The following is an 18,142-nucleotide window of genomic DNA, read 5'->3' on the forward strand; positions in this document are numbered from 1 at the left end:
TCCTTCATTAAACCACCTTTTCAACAGTTCTCCCTTGTTGCCACCAACCTATAGCGCCTATCAGTTGTGTTGCCTTACCGGTTTTAGACATGATGACCGAGTCTTTATTTAGTCTGTATCAGCAGCCAGTAAGGTGACCCTGTGTTCAAAGACTACATCATCCATCAAACGTTATGAAACAAATTGACAGCCTGCTGCCGACACATAAAAGCACTGACCTTCAGCCTAGAACGTCATGTGTAATCATATGTATGACAAGGCTGAGCACAAAGTAAAAGGTGTGGCTTAAGCCAGTGGTTCTCAACCTTTTCAGGCCACGACCCCTAAAATAATCATATTTTTTAATCATATTTGGCCACCGTTTAATTTGTCATTTTAAGAGGCAATCTGGCTAGCCATCGTCACGAAAAGGGACCGCCCACTTGTCCCTTTTCTGTCAATGGCGTAGCCATCATTGACTCTTGTCTCGAGAGATTGTTTTAGAGGTATTAAAAAAGTCCTTAAATTGTCACTTTAGAAATGTGCAGATACCCTCTATACACCTAAACTTTATGTTGGTTTGTTTACCGTTGAGTGAGAAAACAATGTTTCACATTAAGTTAATCACCTGGGGGGGTCCCGACCCACAGGTTGAGAACCACTATATTCAAATATAGGCGTCTGGGTGGGGCAGAGATAAAGTTCACCACTGTGGAGCCTTGGGTTTGAGTCCTCTACGGTGCCTCTGGCTTGGCGAGGAGCACCAAAGAGCACAATCGACTTGCATGGTGTCTGGATCGAATGCAAGGCACGGAACTGGAAAGGATGTTCCCCGCGTTACACCCTCCAAGTGAAACACCTCACTGTCAGGTGAAACAAAGTGGTTGGTGACGTTTATTGTAGCAGACATGGTTGTCTACACCAGGGGTTCTCAACCTTTTCAGTCTGCGACGCCCCAAAACGATCATATTTAATCTGGGGAACCCCAACAAGCATTTGGGATTGTAGGAGTTGAGGCATTACATTTGTTTGACTCTGTTCCACATAAAGATTTTGTAAAAAATACCTCATGTACATGCTCACAGCACCATTGTGACTTGTAGATGTCACTTTTCTTCCAAGTTTAGGTAATATTTGCACTATTATAACACTTTTACTAATTCATTTAAGTATTAAATAGGTCCTTAAATCTTCATTTTAGATACCCTGTACACACATATACTGTTTTGTTTTTCTGGGGACCCTGACAAAATAATATGGGGACCCAACCCACTGGTTTATACTGGTCTATACCCTCCCCTAGACCCAACCACTAGGGCTGAGCAGTGGCAGGGACTACATGGGGGAATTGGCTTGAGAAACAAAAAAATAATAAAATAAAGTATTTGACAGAAGCAATGTCCAAAGTATTGTCTGGCAGAAAAATCTAAGTTTGCAGTCAGGTCATGATAATGATTGCATGACCCATGACAAAATGACTTTCTTGCACAGTAAAACATTAGCTTGTACAGCAGGTCTTGGAAACCGTTAAGATCTGAGCAGGCCATTTTCCATGTGGGCATCATTGCAAAACGTACACACCTTTCTGGAGTTCAAAGACTTTATTGAAAAGTTATACATACACATAAGGACCTCCTTCCTTCCCTGCGAGCACCGGCTTCGCTTCCCAGTGACATGGCAGCTTGACCACGAGTGCACACATGCAACTTTTAGACATCGTCTGCAAAATTATCCAGTTTGGCATTACTGTGAACCTTACGCCCCTCCCCCGTTTTGTCTATGTAGAAAACATAACATCGAAAGCCTGCTTGGTCGGCCGATAATACAGGTTTTCCCCAAACCTACAGAGGGTTAAACCACCCAAAAACTGTCCAGTTTAAGGGAGGGCCACGTGTACAGCTTTGAAAGAAAGATCTCAAACCCCGATGGCCGACGCAAAAGCAAAACAGAAACAGGGCTTTTAAAAAGGAACTAAACAGAACAACCGATCTTTAGGCTTGTCCTTGTGTGCATGAAGAAAAATAATAAGGTACGACAGTATTTTAAATAATAGTGGAAGAAGTCTAGCGTATTTGACAAGAGGAATATCAGATTCATCATAATGGTAAAATCAGAAAAGAGGCATGACCAAACTCAAACATACATAACCATACAACATAACAGATGTCTCACTTTTTTTTTTTAACATTGTCAGGCACTGACAGAAGCCACACAGAGTTGACCACACTGGAAGAAATGATTCGTAGTGGGTTTCATTGTCACGGCAGTGCTGAACGGGTGAACAATGTGAAGGTTTACGAATAGCAGCCACCGAGTGTCTCTTGAATGGATTACATCTACAAAGCAAAAACAAAATAAACATAGACCGTCGATACGAGCACCGGTTAAAGGGTACTCAAAGCAATGACAGAGTTTGTTGTTGTAGCCTTTGAACAGATCCCTTCAAGATTCATCCCCTTTGCTGGTTTGAGTTGGAAATACAAGATTTAAGGCCTGATTCTTCTGATATTCCCTCGTCCCCTTCATTGTTGCCGGGAGGACTTATGCCTCCAGTTCCAGCCCCAGGCCCAGCTTGTGGCCTCCTGCGTTGATGCTCTTTCCGTCCACCAGGGCGGACAGGGTGAGTTTCACACCTGCACAGGTGAGAGGCAGTATGAGTATCCATCGCAATTACAAACACAGAATGACACTTTATCAAACCAAATGGATTAACTAAAACAATTTTGCATCTAGAACTAAAACTGGAGCTGGTAAACACTACAGTAAAAGTATTTATGTTTGTGAAGTAATAAGAGTGTGCATTTGTCTCCCTAATAAAAAATTTAATCTGGGTGGAGTCATTCTCAGAGTTTGCACTATAGCGTGAAATACAGCAGATGAGGTTTAAGTGGATGTGTGGGAGGCCTCCAGAGTTAAGCGAGAAGCATTTAGAGCATGTCCAAACATTCCTATCAAACCTATGATATTCATTCTGAAATTGGTACCTAGCAACCTACAACTGTGTTCAATTGCAAACACTGACAACACAGGCTGTCTTAGAGTGGGGATGAACCATGTCTGCGGCTAAACGCACACATTTCAATCTACTTTTACTTGCAAGTTTCACTTCCAGCCACAAGGGGGAAAAGGAGGCCATAACGTCAGCAGCCCATTCATTTCTTTCTCAATTAGGATTTTTTTTGTTCACGTTTTCTCCCCAGTCTATGCAAATGTCCCCCCATGTGTATAGTACTCGTCACCGTCAATCCCTACTCTGTCTGGCCTTGGGGAGGGTGCAGACAACCACATTTAGTCCGCAACCATCTCTTTCCACCTGACAGTGAAGAGTTTCATCAGGAGGGCCAACGTGTGCAGAGGAACGCACGATAGCTCCCAGTTCCACTCCCCGCTGAATAGGTGCTCCGACGAACTTGGATGAGTTTTTACCCATACTGTACAGCGACAGAACACTCTCCCCTACCGGATAACTAGCCCATTCCCCCATCGCTTTGTTCGATTGGCTCTGGGGGAGGTTTGGACTGGAAACACATGATCTGCTGCTGAGCGACTCAAACAAAGCTACGGGAAAATACACTTAACAGAAAAACTGGTATGCCATGTTCTTAAAACCTGGTACTACAGTATGCACAGAGCCCACTGTGTTAGTTGGAACACTTGGCCAAGACGGTGGCACTGTGGAGGCATTGAAAATGGTGGAGAGCAGGTATTTTACACAAGTGCCACCAATGTATTGCTTTACTTTTGACAGGATAAGAGACAAGAGACTGAGAGGTGAGACGTCCAGCACGCCAACAGCTCTGATCATTTATAAATTCAGTCATACGACTTACATTCCATATGACTTCCATTCCTTGAACCCTTCCCTTAAATTAAAACAAGTAGCTAGCTGGCCTCCTTCAAAACTGCCCTAAAAATTCACCTTTCAGGAGGCCAGAGGCGGAGGTTGTTATTCTCCCATAGACAGGCGAGAAGTGATCACCCCGCCTTACCTTACCCCCACTTTTCCCCCCTACTCTGTACATAGTGTTTTATACTTGCAATGATATTTGAATGTTTGTGCCATTTTATATGTTGATGAATTGAATACCAAGGACCTCCAACGGAAACAAGATAATATTCAATCAATTCAGTCAGTCACACATAACAGCTTACCTGGTCTAAGTGTCTGGGTGTAGCCAACACCAACAAGGCTAGTGTTGTTAACTTTAGCCTGTGGAAAAGGGAAAAAAAAGAATATGAACTGTCATTAGTGATTTACATTTTATGTTGTATGAACTGTATGTTTGAGGACCACATCATGTATTGCATGTCTTTTCCATTAAGGATGTAATAATTCACTCAACCCACAATTCGTCACATTTCCTCAAGCCAAAAATAAAAAAAAATGCATTTCATCTACCTTTCCATTAGCCATAACCTATCAGGTTATGGCTAATATATACTGTCCAGAAAAAGAGCCTGAAAGTTTGCTCACAGATTATTGTATGTAGTTGACCAGCCTCTTGTCACACATACAACTGCTAGATTAAAACTTGGTGCTTAGAATTCAGTACCGTTTCCATAGTATGTGTAAAGTAATTGACAGCATGCATGAAGAGACGATTAGTTGAACACGCAAACGTCCAGTGAGAACACACCTTGAGTGTACTAATGAAACCAAATGGACCGGCAAGGATCCATTTGTACACACACTCCTAATTTAATGACCACTGAGGATTTTACAATGTACATTAGGGTCCACTTGGCAAGGATGGTGAGGGAGACCTTTTCTTACTGAACATAGTTAATGTTATTGTCCCCCCCCCAAAAAAAAGACAAGTTAATGAATTTCACAGCGCTCTCCACAGACAACCCAGTTTGAGATTCTAACTATCAAGCAATCAGTCCCAGTAATTAACCAAGTATTAAACTGGCTACCTTTTGAACGCTTTCCATAGACTCAAATGACGTTGCGATTGTGGTTTTGGTGCATTCATGTTGGTGCACGTTGGACAAAACCCTGGCAGCTGGCAGCTCAGTGTAAACACTTGCATCTCAGTAAGAAATGGAAATGTACTTTTGACGTGCAAGCCAAACAGTTTGTGATGGGTTGTGCGTTCATTTCTGCGGTTTGATAAACATTTCCTCTATCCCGGTCCAAGATTGTTTTGTCGCCCAGCTATCCATCTATGTAAATAACCACCTCTTTGGCTAAGGCAATCGTTGGGTTTCCAAGGCCACACACACAAATTTGGCCCCCACTTTGAAAACCAGGACTAGACTGTAGGATGCAGTACTTACACTGATGGCAGCATCCTTGTCCAGCTGGTATTTGGCTGCGATGCCAAAGCGTGTGCTGTTGCTGCCAGAGGTCCATGCCAGGTTTACGGCCGTCTCCAGGTTGTCGTTCACTTTCTGGTAGATGGAACCTCCGAACTCTGCACCGTCGTTGCTATAGAGATGACAGAAGGGGAGGGTTATTTTACATGACATTTGAAGAAGTGTGTTCCATAATTATTGCTGCAAAAAATGTCTAGTTTTCAATCATTGTCCGTCTTACACGCTGGTGTGCAACTGGAAGTCTCCCGTCTTGTAACCGACAGCGAAGTTGTTCTGGGTCATCTTGGATTTGGCGGTGTCGAAGGACAACTGGTAACCAGCGAGCCAGCCCTCGTAGCCGACGACAGCAGCTCCATGGATGGTGGGCCCGGCGAAGTCAAAGTCAACATCGCAGCCCAAGTTCACGTACTCGCGCTTGTAGGCAGTCTTAACCTTTCCACTCTTCTTGCTGTTGATGTAGGAGAACCGACGATTAAATACAGATCAAGCGATTGGCTGCCAATAGGCATTTCAGCAACAACACTCTTGGACACACCGACTGCATTATATGCGTTGCATGTTGCACAACCAACATTTGCTGCAAACAGACAAAAGCTGTAAGGTGAACAGTGTTCAAATAAGGTTTAGTCACCTTTAACCCGTTTTTCTGGAAAAGTTTTACACAGCCTTTCGGTTTCCTAATCGTCTTTTATCAGCTACGGTGCCATGTAATCTTTTGTTTTAAAGCCAAGCCCTTCAAATTGAAAGTGAAACTAGAATACAAAGCCACTTATTATGCCCTGCCTTTTAAGTTTTATTTAGAGCAGCTTATTATTCTAAGCCATTTTCCCCTCATACATGGGGCATACATGCATAAAGAGACAACGGCTCCATTCAAAATATGCCAGCCAAGATATGACGCATCACTTCAATGACAAACAGCGGCCAATGAGGCATCTATTTACATCTCTATGGTTCATAAAAAATATAAAATATAAAGCCTGGGACTTCTAAGTCACTTGCTGGTCTGTCGCTAGTGGTGCTCATCTGTACAACCTCACTCTGAGACAAGAAGCAGAACCAATTAATTTAATGAATGTGTGCATCCTGTCTGAGAACTTCCGACGGCCTCTTTCAAAAACAGAACAAGCATGGAGCACTGCAAACTAAAGGGAGCACTTTATTATATGAAGAACAATTCAATATAATTGATCCAACTTAAGCTATATCATATTCATTCGGGTTAATGGATAGTAAATTATGTGTACATGGCTAACTGTCTGTTCCTGCCTCCCAGCACAGTATATACAACTACAGTATATCGCCTACAAAATATCACTTTCTTTTTTAATTGAAGGAAAACAAGGGACCAGAAATGTGCTCCAGTGTCAACAGACTGAGTGCCAACTTGTCAAATGACAGACATGTAAATCAGCCACCACACATTCCCCACACTATAATGTTAATGGAATAGACAGGGTTCCAACACATCTTTACAGATTAATTTCCAAAACTTTTCCAGAATATTTAACCCGATTTCCAGGACTATATAACAATAATTCAGCTCAATAGCGAGTCGCTTACTCCTATGCTCAATGCCCAAAGACAGGTAGTGTATGCCAGTGGTTCTCAACCTTTTCACACCCCGAAATAATCATATTTGAACTGGGAACCCCAGCACCTGACGAGCACTAAGAGTAGAGGAATTTTGTATAACACGGTTTTATTGTGAAAATAGCCGATCTACATGCTCACAACACCTCTGCGAGGTGTTGTGAGCATGTAGATCGGCTATTTTCACAATTTCTGCCTCTAATATTTGGACAATTTGGACAATGTTTAATTTGTCATTTCAGAGGTATTAACAAAATCAATAACCAAAGACAATGCATAGCTATTTTTTCCAGGACCTTCCAGGACCCTTGATCAATTCCAAAACCTTTCCAATACTAGAAAAATATTTTTCTAATTTCAAAATATTTCCCCGTCTCCAAACTTTTAACCCCACCCACCATGAAAGAGGAGACCGTCCTACAGGCCCACTGTCCTCGTACGAGCTACGCTTTCAGGAATGCAAATACAATTTGATCTGGTTGCCATGGCATTCAGGGACACACCATCACTTTGGAAGAAAGTTCTAATAAATTAAATAGAACCATTGGACTGGTAATGTAATTTACTAACTAGAGAAGTTCCACTTTGACATTTATGTCATTAGTCATCCATTACTTGGCTCAACACTCAACTAGGGATGGGATAAAAAAATAGCCGATCTACAATCTTGTAGATCGGCTATTTTTTGGGAAAATGTTCCACCCCAGGATAATGGATTTGAATATCGCGATAATATCTTAAATCGTGATTTCTTTTATCACAATAATCGCGATATGATATTTTCACATCGTCCCATCTCTACACTCAACAACAATAACGTTCAGCGTGAATCAGATTGCGACTATGAGTCATGTAGGGACAGTATGCGACTGTCAGTCACGTAGGGACAGTATAGGTCTGCAATGTTATGTAGACCTGAGATGACAGGTGGATTTCATGTTGCCAGTATCAGTCATGTAGGGACAGTAAACACAGCAAGGTCTGCAGTCAGAGGACAGCCAAGAACACCTGCATTATGTAACCAAAAACACAGCTAGACAGTCATCTTACCCAGTGTTTGGCGAGAATGTTGTGTCAAAGGTCAGCTTAAGTCCCTTGGCAATCTGTCAAAACAAAATGAACATGAAGACATTTTACATTAACTCATTCTTCAGCCCTTTCAAAATGGCTGCCAAGTACCAGGCTGCCAAAAAATGTAATTTTTAGTGCACGGAATCATGCACGCCCATGCCTAGATCATGCACCATGTGTGTGCACGCTGTTCACAGCTTTCAAACAAGAAAAATCCGCTTGGAAATCTGTTCAGGCATTCATGAGATAGAAGCCATTATGTTTTCTTCAAATGTAAACAAACATGGCTGCCATGTTTGAAAGATGTGGTTGGTATGGGGGTTAAGTATACAATTTCACAATTGCGATCATGCCTACTATATTTTTGGAGGACAATTCTTTTTTTTTTTTTTTTAAAGAAAATAAAAAAAAAGAAAATAAAAAAAGAAAAGAAATAAATAAAAATCTAAATGGCTGCCAACTCGGGAAACTCTGGCCCTGGAGAGAGCTGGTAATTACTTTCATCTACCTTAAATGTTAATTAATATCTCAACTATTTTAGTACAGTCACACAGAAGAAATGGGACAAGTATTAGCTGAGATGTTTCTCCTGACCTGGTCTTCAACAGTGATCTCAGTTCCCAGAGTGTTGTCCGTGTTCCACTTCTCAGTGAAGGTCAGGCCATATTCCGACCTCTTGTATTTGGTTTCCAGACTGCCAACCACTTTGCTGGTGTCAGTGTTGGAGTTACCAGCTGTTTTGAATTCCTGCAGACAAACAAGGACGGCCACAAGAATAAAGTTTAGGTTGCGCACTTAGTTGTTGCCTAGTAACAATGACAAAATAAAAAATGTTGGCCAAGCTGTCATTTTCAGTGCCACAACTAACTAATTAAAACAATTAAATCACTAAAAGTAATTTGTAGTTAGTCGCTAAATCAAGATATAACCTTACCACTCCAGATGCTGACTTTGTCTTCACATCAAGCTTCACCAGGCCAAACCCTAAGGGATTAATTTGATTCAAGTCAAACCATCTCGCAAACTTAACATTGTACATGTTGACACTTTGTAGTACTTATTTTACTAATCAATGATCATTGGTCAAAACGTAAGAAAAGGCTAAAGAGGCAGGAAAAGAATCCCATCGTCTGATGAAGGTCGACTGGGACCAAATGTCAGGTTTGTGTGAATTAAAGATAACTTAATGGAGCAAGCATCATGCCTCTTTGTTATTTGTCATTTTTGTTATATGCATGTTATTCTAGTTGTTTCAGTGCCAACCTTATCTAAAAAGCCAATACATACCATAGCCTTTGTTGAAGATGTCTTTTGCGGACTTGCCCAGATCACCATATGAGGGAGGCACGGCCATTGTATCTGCATGGGCGGGATAACATTCAGAAGTAAATAAACCACAACAAAAATACATTTTACATAATAATTCACTGTTAAAGCAGTATATATATGGAATACAATGAAATGGGAGGGATTCTTTGCATGTTGACAATTTTGTTAATGGGTGGGGTTACATTTCATGAGACTAATCTGCCAGCACCAAGCTTTAAAGACAGATGCAGCCAGGCTGCCAGGGTCTCCAGTTTGATAAGCAACAGGCTCTATAAGGCTAGACACTTAGCCCCCAAATACTTTGTTGACCAGTGACCCCAGTGCTCCATCCTTGCCCTCTTTTTCCCCCTCATCATCAAACCAACTGGCTGAAAATAGCTGAGCTACAAGCTCACAGGCTTGTGAGCAAGAAGATCTGCAGTTTCCCTCAAACGATTGCCCATTATGACGTGCCCGGACAGAATAGGACACCAGGGTTCAAACGGAAACAAACACTGACAAAGCAGCATTCATCCACTGACACTCTAGTAGGGAACGCATTTTTTCTGTAAATGATCTAGAAGCACAATTTCTCAGTGACAGAGAAACCCTGCCATTGCCACAGTGTCTTGCTCCATTCATGCCGACAAGAGTAACTGTACATCAACTACAGAGTAGAACGTCAAGAGATGAGCTGGCATGCCACTAGCCCTATAGTGTATGTTGAGTGCTACAAAGACTGGACAGGCTATCATGCCACAAGGAAGTCTGGATTATAATGTAGGGAGATGAATAATCATGTTCAAGGCTAAAGGCACTTTATTTTGATTATGTGCAAGATAATGTGTCTTCTAAACGTATCCACTTCCAAAAACAAATAATGTACAATCAAATGTTTGCCTGGTTTACAATGGGTGTGGGCTTCTGTCATCTAGTTGCTACAACAGCTGGGTGAGAAATAAGACCTTGTGTGAACGGGTTTGACATTGGTGTTCATTCAATCGCCTACTCCCATCCAGACACACTAGAGAATAATCTACAATCCATTGTTGCACAATTTAGGCCTATTATATTCTATACTGAACGTTATCAGTACTATGAATTGTGCAGGCATGAATAATAGACTGGTTGTGATCAAGTCACTCCTGCCTTTCTGATAAGGGAACCGTTTCTGAGGCAACGGGCACTGTGAGCCATGTGTAGACCAAGAAAAGTGAATCGCCTTTTTATGCCAATATTGGTTTATCTGTGTGTTAAACCGCATTGTGACAAATATAGTTTTTTTTTGTCTACCACACTAGCAGCAGATGTGTCAGACAGCAGGTGGGCAAGGTTAACCGAGTGAGGAGCCATTTTGACGCACTAGTAGCCCGTCCATGGCCCGAGACTGGTCATTAATGTCCATCTTTACTCAACACACCAATATACGACCGGTACCCAAACCAGATAAGTCATAAATGTACATGACAAAGACACCGCCTTATTTGAGAGCAATGTTACCTAAGTGCTAAAATAGTCAGTGAGCCACCCTCCTCTTTGCCCAAAGCTAGCCAACTAGGCCGAATGGAAGCTAAGAAAGTAGACATGGGGCATAACGGTTTAAAAATGTATATTTCACATTTAATAGAGCAAGTTCTGCAGCAAACACCATTGTTTTTCAATACAACCCAGCCATGTTACATCATGAACGAGTAGCTTGTCTAGCTAGCAGCCTGCTTGGCATGTGTGTCGGTGTCAGAGCAGCACACTCACTGTACAGCTAACGTTAGCATATAGCTTCTCTTCACTTCCAACAGCTCTGGAGAAAAAACACACTACTAACAGCACCCAGGAGCGCTGTTTAGACGAGACCGAACAAAACGCCTCTCTTACCGGATTAAAGGTGACGCTAGGCGGTTACCCGGAGCTACTTTTAACGGGCTTTTTGTTCTTCCACACACCGCACGGCCGATACAGGCGAGGCGTCACCGGTTGGAGGGCGAGCTGAAGGAGACTGCAGCGTGATGAAACCCCGGACCTATCAGGCCCGTAGTCAAGGTGGGACGTTCGCCAACGAATCGAGTCTTTTGAACGGCTCTTTGAAATTAACGATGGGATCCGGTTCAGATAGGTTTTATTATCCCAAGGGACAGAGAAAGAAGATAAAGAAGATAAAAAAAAACAAGAACAGAGAGGTCAGTGCGATATAAAAACAAGTAGAAAAAAGAAAGAAACAAGAGAGGGTGACGCAGCAAGACGCACAAGAGCACCCTCCCTGGAAGGTCCTTAGAGGTCAGAGTCAGTGCAACTAAAAGTTCCAGTAAGAAAGGCTACGGTCGTCCTAGGTCAGGAAGGTAGTCCTCTTCAATCGACCGCTGTGTGTCTCGTTGTACAGCTTGAGAGCAGCCGGTACAAAAGACTTTCCTAGTCTCTCGCATCTCCGTCCTGGGTAGGCAAAACGGTTCGCAGTAGGGAGCCGTTCCTTTCTAAATGAACCGTGGTGCTGTGGAATTTTGGAAAAAGTACTAAAATTCTTTACTTAGAGTAAGTAAAAGTATCGAAACTGCAATGTTGAAATACTCTGCCACAAGTCAAGTAGAAGTTCGGAATTCAAAATGTAAAGTAGGCGACACAAGTATTGGTATCAAAATGTACTTAACCAATAGTAGAAAGTACTCATTATACAGAATGTCCCATTTCACAAGTTTTCCAATAAATAAAATATCCACAACTTTCCAATATCCCATCGTGCATTGCGCAGAATGTGCAGACAGCTTCCGGCGCCGCAGCCGAGAGTGATCTACAAGCTCACAACGGTTGCATCTGCGACGCGACGTGAGCTTGTATGTCTGCTGACTGTTAACCGGAAGTGTCCATGGAAGTGTCCCGCAAATAATGCTACAGTAAAGTCTTGCGGAAACAGGTGGATAGAAAAATCATTCGAACATAGCAGATCTACAAGCTCACAAGCGACGCATTGTGAGCTTGTAGATCGGCTATTTTCAAATGGCAGAAATGTATGGCAAAGATTTATAGGCCTATAGGGTTTAAGTAGCCTAATTTGTTATCATAAATTCATAATCAAAATCTACAAAGTAACTAAAATGAGCCAGTCTTTTGAACGGCTCTTTGAAAGGAACGGATCCCAGAGATCCGGCTCACTTCACAGAACCATAAATCCCATCTGTGAGGCCATCGTTACGGCGGATCTACAAGCCGACGGCCGTGTAGCTTTGGAGGCTCCGCGCCGCGCGTCTTTGGCTTGTAGATCTGCTCTGTTTGGGCAGCTCTTCTCTCGCTCGCGCGATGCCAGGACCCAAGAGGAGCCACACAGCCGCCTGTATAGAAATGATTTTGTTTGCTGCTGTCTAAAAATTGCATTATACTATCAATTTAAAAAGGTTAGATTGTCTGTGAAATTTAGAGATCATTGGATAACTTTTTTCCCCTTTCTTTTCTCCCACTGTTGATTTTCTTTAAAAAACTTCTCGTTTTCAAAATCATAGCTAGAGGTATGTCAAAACTGTAAAATAAAATAATAAAATAATAAATAGTAAAATAAAAGACTGATCCCCTTTCCTCAAAGGACAACACAGTTTCAAATCCTCATTATTATGAAATTATTATTTTGCATATAATCACTCTGAATTGAAATATATAGGTCTATATTAGCTCTGGTCCATAGCGTTAGTGCGCTATGGACCAGAGCTAGGTCTATATACATTTCTCCTGCTGTCCCACTTCTCACCTGGGGCTGGTTCACCTGCAATCTGATGAGAATACTAAAGAATTATTGAGCCATGTCAGAGTAATTGTTAAAAAAAAAACTGTTCCATTTGTACCAATTTAGACGAAGTCTCTTTTCCACATTGACACACTCTAAATGTCTGTATGGTATTTACTATAGCCCAATTCCTTATACCGTAATTAAGCCATTCATTAACTTTGCGCTATAGGCCTATCTAGGTTAATGATTTATTGCGTGAGATCAGGCATTTTATGTACTTGCAGTAGATCATCAAATAGTCCTAAGATCATCAAATGTTATCAAATATTTAATGCAATAAAAACACTTTAATACTAAGGTTAAACAATTGAACTTCCCAAATCCACATTATGTGTTGTTAATAACAAGTAGGCTACTTTATGTCGAAGGGGATTCTTATCATATACAACATTAATATTAACATTATTCCTCGTTTGACTACCAGGTTTCAGGTAAGTAGGGTAGCTGTTATAAAGTTGCTCACAAATCCTCCTACACATGCTGGGAATAGTCTGAAAGAGGATTGGCAAAATATTCCCTCACCTTTAAGTTAGGAAATCATTGATCATGCTAGTATGTGTTATGAATTTCCATAATATAAATATGTACATGTTGGAATATGAGATCATTCATTTCACTCAAACAATAAGGGGTTGAGAAAAACACAACAAGATATTAGTCAATTACTAGCCATTATTGCTGATTGCCATGACGATTATATGATGTGTTAATTATGATAGCTCAAAGTTAACCTAAAGCACTCAGTAATGCTTGACATAGTAGATCTGCAAATATCTTCTCATCATTCTCCAAAGCACAGCAGTAATATACAGTATCACAGAGAAGATTAGGAGCCACAGAAACGTTTGTTTGTATCACAGGGGAGTTCTTTTTCTTTCTCCCCCCACAACAAAATAACTAATCCATCCTTCACACACAGTTATATGTCCTCTTGTTTCTATATCGCTGATGATGAAGACTGGGGGCCCTACAGCTGTAAAAGATAACATGTCCAAATTTGAGAGGTTGGGGAAATTCAGACGTTCAGGCATGCTGCTGGATTCACATCAGTCAGACTCAGACCTCATGTCTCAGGTCCCATGTAGCTGCTCCTTTATCCCTGTTGGTGTCACTATGAACATCCACTTCAGTTAAAACAGGATCATATTTCTGTGTACAACACTGCACACACATAAAGCATATCAGCTGTGTTTAGAAGCCTCTACATTACAATTATATCGCAATTACTAATTGATTTAAAGTTTACTTTACAACAGTGGTTCTCAAAGTGGAGTCTGTGGATAGGGGTCCTTGGGGGGTTCCAAGGGGTCCCTAGCAACAGTTTAATCCTATTCTACAAGTAGATCTGCTGTTTTTTTTAATAATTTTGAAAAAATATTGTATTGTTAAAAGTTTAAATTAATGAACACAAATCTCCTCTTATAGAAGGGACTGCACTAAATCATTTCACGTACTGTAGGGGTCTGCAGGCAAATACAAATCAATTTGGGGGTCCTTCACATTAAAATGTTTAAGAACCACTGCTTTACAAAATACTGGTCTAAACGGTAGCCTACATCAAGTCCATAAAACGAAATATAATTGTGTGTTTAGAGTGCTTATTAATACATACCTGTTCCAGTCTGGACATACTTCATCGTATATTACTGTCTCTTTATATGGTTCAGTCTGTTAGGAAAGAATGAACAGTGAGCAAGTTACACATAAGAACAACATCTATTTTCCTGATTAAACAAATATTGGAAAACAGCTTATAAAATGTAACCTCACAATCACAGTGGAATAACAACATAAATGCAAGACTTTCACCATTTGTTGGGTCCTGCTATCTGTTATGATGGTACTGTAAGTCACTCTCTCATTAGGTGTTTGGACCTGCTGAATAGGAGATAATGGTCAAAGTATCGTTGATGTTGTCTTTTATATTTATTTAGCAAACAATAATACATATTTGTTTCCCAGGCCAACATGGAAACCCCAACATGTTGGATGTTTACCTTCGGGGCTGTTTGCAGTGGAACCACAGTGGTGTACATCACTTCACCATCTGAGGGAGGTGATGGAGGACTCTGTGTGATGGATGAGAAAGGAACATTACATCATATCTAAAACGGTACACTTTCTAGTATTGCTGTGTTGAATTGCTAACTTTCTGGGTGTTATCAAAGGATTAAGGTTACTTAGTTAATGGCAACACGATCAATCAATGATATAGTGACTGTGAGTATACTGTTTTCCTTTTACTTTTTTCTTTCTTTTTTTGTGCCTAACGCTCCAACATTTGACCAAGTGTGTACATTATGACTGTCTGTCCATATGTCTGTCCGTATGAGTACGACCCTCAAATGGCGCTGTTGAGCAGCCTAAGGCGCCACTCACTCACTCCCACTGGGTGGGATTTTTCATTGTTTTTTACTGAATTTGGCAAACCTCACAATTTGTCTATGTAGAAAGACAGTAGCTTGTAATAGTCGCACAAGTCTTAGAGTTAACCTTGAGGAGCTTACAACCGGTGGTTTGTTGGTTAACAACTCACACTCAATGTAGTAACACAAGAGCTGTGTGACAGTATACAGACTTGTATGATCAAGTTCCTTCAACAATGTTTTCTCTGCATGCCCTGAGGTCTGGTGTCAATCAAAGTAGGCCTAATTATTAACATAATAACGCAAGAATGAATGATTATGGATTTCCCATGATCAACAATGCCATGTGGAAGTGCATGGCTAAAAGGAAAATGGATGGGTTTCTTACCACTTTTGTGCCTGTTTCACTTTTGGCCCTCTCTAAACAAGAAAAGCAACATAATCTTGAGTTATTATTAGAAATATTTGTGGTACTGATTCCTTCAAAGAAATCAATCTGTGATGATGACAGGATTCTTTGGATATTAATATTGTTTGACTATAGACTTACTATATCTCATGAACACCATCAAACCGATCAAGGCTGCAATTACAACCAACACCATACTCAGGGACGTGGCGATAATGGTTACATCCGTGGAACTGGCAAATGATAATTCAGGGACACATCAAATAGATTTGATTAACATTTGGAATACATGCATATGTAACGCCCAGGATTTGTGCCCGGGTCTCCCGTGTGGAAGTCTAACATCTTAACCACCAGACCAAAGGGACATCCCCATGTGGACCAGGGGAGATATTAGACTTTTGAGGCCACCAGGCTGAGGCACTATGCTACACATAGGTAAGTCAAATGCAGAAACCCAATTTCGATGTTAAAGGAAAAGGTGGTTCTTGGGGTGGATATGTCTTTGTGGTCTTTAATCACAGACGTTTAATCACCTGGCTCACCAGTGAATTATCGACCATTTCATCATCTGCCCCTTACATATTGTAAATTATTATTCAAACCTGTCCCTTAACTTAAGTACTATCTATTGCAGTTTCACTCAAAAACATTTTCAAAATCAGCAAAAATAGCAGATCTACAAGCTCACAACTCATGATGAAGTAGGGCATTCATTTATGAAAGAAACATTAAAAGTTGAAATATGGACAGATTTCTGCCTGACAGAAAAGATATGACATGCTGTAAACCCCTGTCCATACTTCAAAAGGTCCTTTTCGACCATAAAATTACGTCCCTCAGGACTTCTGAAAAGCATTAGACCGAATGAGAGTTCGGAAATGTGCACGTTGGAAAACACAACTCACCGAACATTTCAGTCGAAGTATAGACAGGCCTCTATGTTTATTTTAAATCATGCTGACCTGTGTCCTACTTGTTGACCCCCTCCAGTGGTTCCAGATGTGGTCCAGGATGTGGATGAGGTGGAAAGTGTGTACGTGGTTTGCGGTTGTGTCACTGTAAAGATCCAGTATATGAGAAGGGTAAACACTAAACAGCCAGGTTTTCATCATAATCCCAATCTTAATGAGGTGAAGTAAAATGGTATGAATCTTACACATTGTTGTGGTGGTTGGTGCAGTAGTGGTGGTTGGTGCAGCTGTGGGTGGTTCATTAACCGTGATGTGCACTGGCATCTGGAAGCCTCTTTTGTCACACCAATACCAACCAGTGCTCTCCATCCTCAGTCCACTCATTGTCACACTGATAATATTAGCAATGCTTGTATCGATAGTCACTGATGTTTGATCAATATTTCCTGAGGGCCCCGTTATACAGGAGGGGTTGGCCTGGCTGAGTCTACACCACTGCACTTCTCCAGGTGTCATTATAGTAGAGTTAATGTTGACAGTCACATTCTCTCCTGTAAATCCAGTTCTCTTCTGATTGTCCACATAGAGTCCAGCTACAAAAAAACAAACAATAAGTACAGAAAGATCTGGTGGTTCAAGAACAAATCAATGCACATCTGTCTTGCTAATACAACAATGATACAGTTTAAAAATGTGTATTATATAATTTTACACCTCCATGTGTGTGTTCTCTTTATGTCAAGAACAAGTATTGCATGGATAATCTCTACACACACATGCACGCACGCACACACGCACGCACGCACGCACGCACGCACGCAAACACACACACACACACACACACACACACACACACACACACACACACACACACACACACACAAAGTATGTATGGACATAAAAATGCTGATAGGGTCTTTTACTTTTGTCGAAAACAAGGTCAAATATTTTCCCAATATCTGATATTATGGGCCTTTCCACAGCACAGAAGTAAGGTCCAGCGTCTTCCTCCGTTAGATTATTAATCGCCACAGTGAAGATGGTGTTGTTAACGTCATCAGAGATGGAATACTTATTATCGACACTTGGTGTGTCAGTAGCTACTAATGAGGTACATCTGTTAAAAGATACACCTTTACACAAGTATTTCACATTGTTTTGGTATTTTGAATCATAGAAGCATGGGATAGAGATGGAACCTCCAGTCTTCACTGAGATTCTGCCCACTGTTGTTACACTGTAAATTCCTACAAAACAAACCAACAAACCAAAATTATGAGTCATAAGCTTATACAATGCAATTGCACAATACTGCAGTATGTAAAAAAAATAGGGGAAACATAATTATATAATTGTAAATACTAGAAGCTCGGGCGTCTAGTCGGCAACCTGGCCAACTCGGGAACAATGTAAATAG

The 18,142-nt window shown here is 41.1% G+C and overlaps 1 protein-coding gene across 1 annotated transcript; it reads right to left on the reverse strand.

Moving 5' to 3' along the window:
* Positions 1-1,565: 1,565 nt before the first annotated feature.
* On the reverse strand, positions 1,566-11,280 carry vdac2 (voltage-dependent anion channel 2). Its single transcript, XM_080740992.1, has 9 exons — positions 11,143-11,280; positions 9,250-9,321; positions 8,897-8,946; positions 8,557-8,709; positions 7,942-7,994; positions 5,519-5,746; positions 5,260-5,410; positions 4,132-4,189; positions 1,566-2,612 (listed from the first exon to the last, which is right to left on the reverse strand). Exons 2-9 carry the CDS (start codon positions 9,314-9,316, stop codon positions 2,521-2,523), a joined length of 852 nt encoding a protein of 283 aa, XP_080597118.1. The 5' UTR covers positions 9,317-9,321; positions 11,143-11,280; the 3' UTR covers positions 1,566-2,520.
* Between the last annotated feature and the right edge of the window lie 6,862 nt (positions 11,281-18,142).

The sequence above is a fragment of the Nannobrachium achirus genome (assembly GCF_963921795.1).
Source record: "Nannobrachium achirus genome assembly, chromosome: 13".
Lineage (NCBI taxonomy): Eukaryota > Metazoa > Chordata > Actinopteri > Myctophiformes > Myctophidae > Nannobrachium > Nannobrachium achirus.

Bases quoted from the DNA above. Each gene is read 5' to 3' on its own strand.
- vdac2 (XM_080740992.1), bottom strand. From the start codon at position 9,316: ATGGCCGTGCCTCCCTCATATGGTGATCTGGGCAAGTCCGCAAAAGAC. The intron at 5,747-7,941 runs GTAAGATGACTG...CTACATCAACAG, and splicing joins ACATTCTCGCCAAACACTGG to CAAGAAGAGTGGAAAGGTTA. The intron at 2,613-4,131 runs GTAAGCTGTTAT...TCACCTGTGCAG, and splicing joins CACCCAGACACTTAGACCAG to GTGTGAAACTCACCCTGTCC.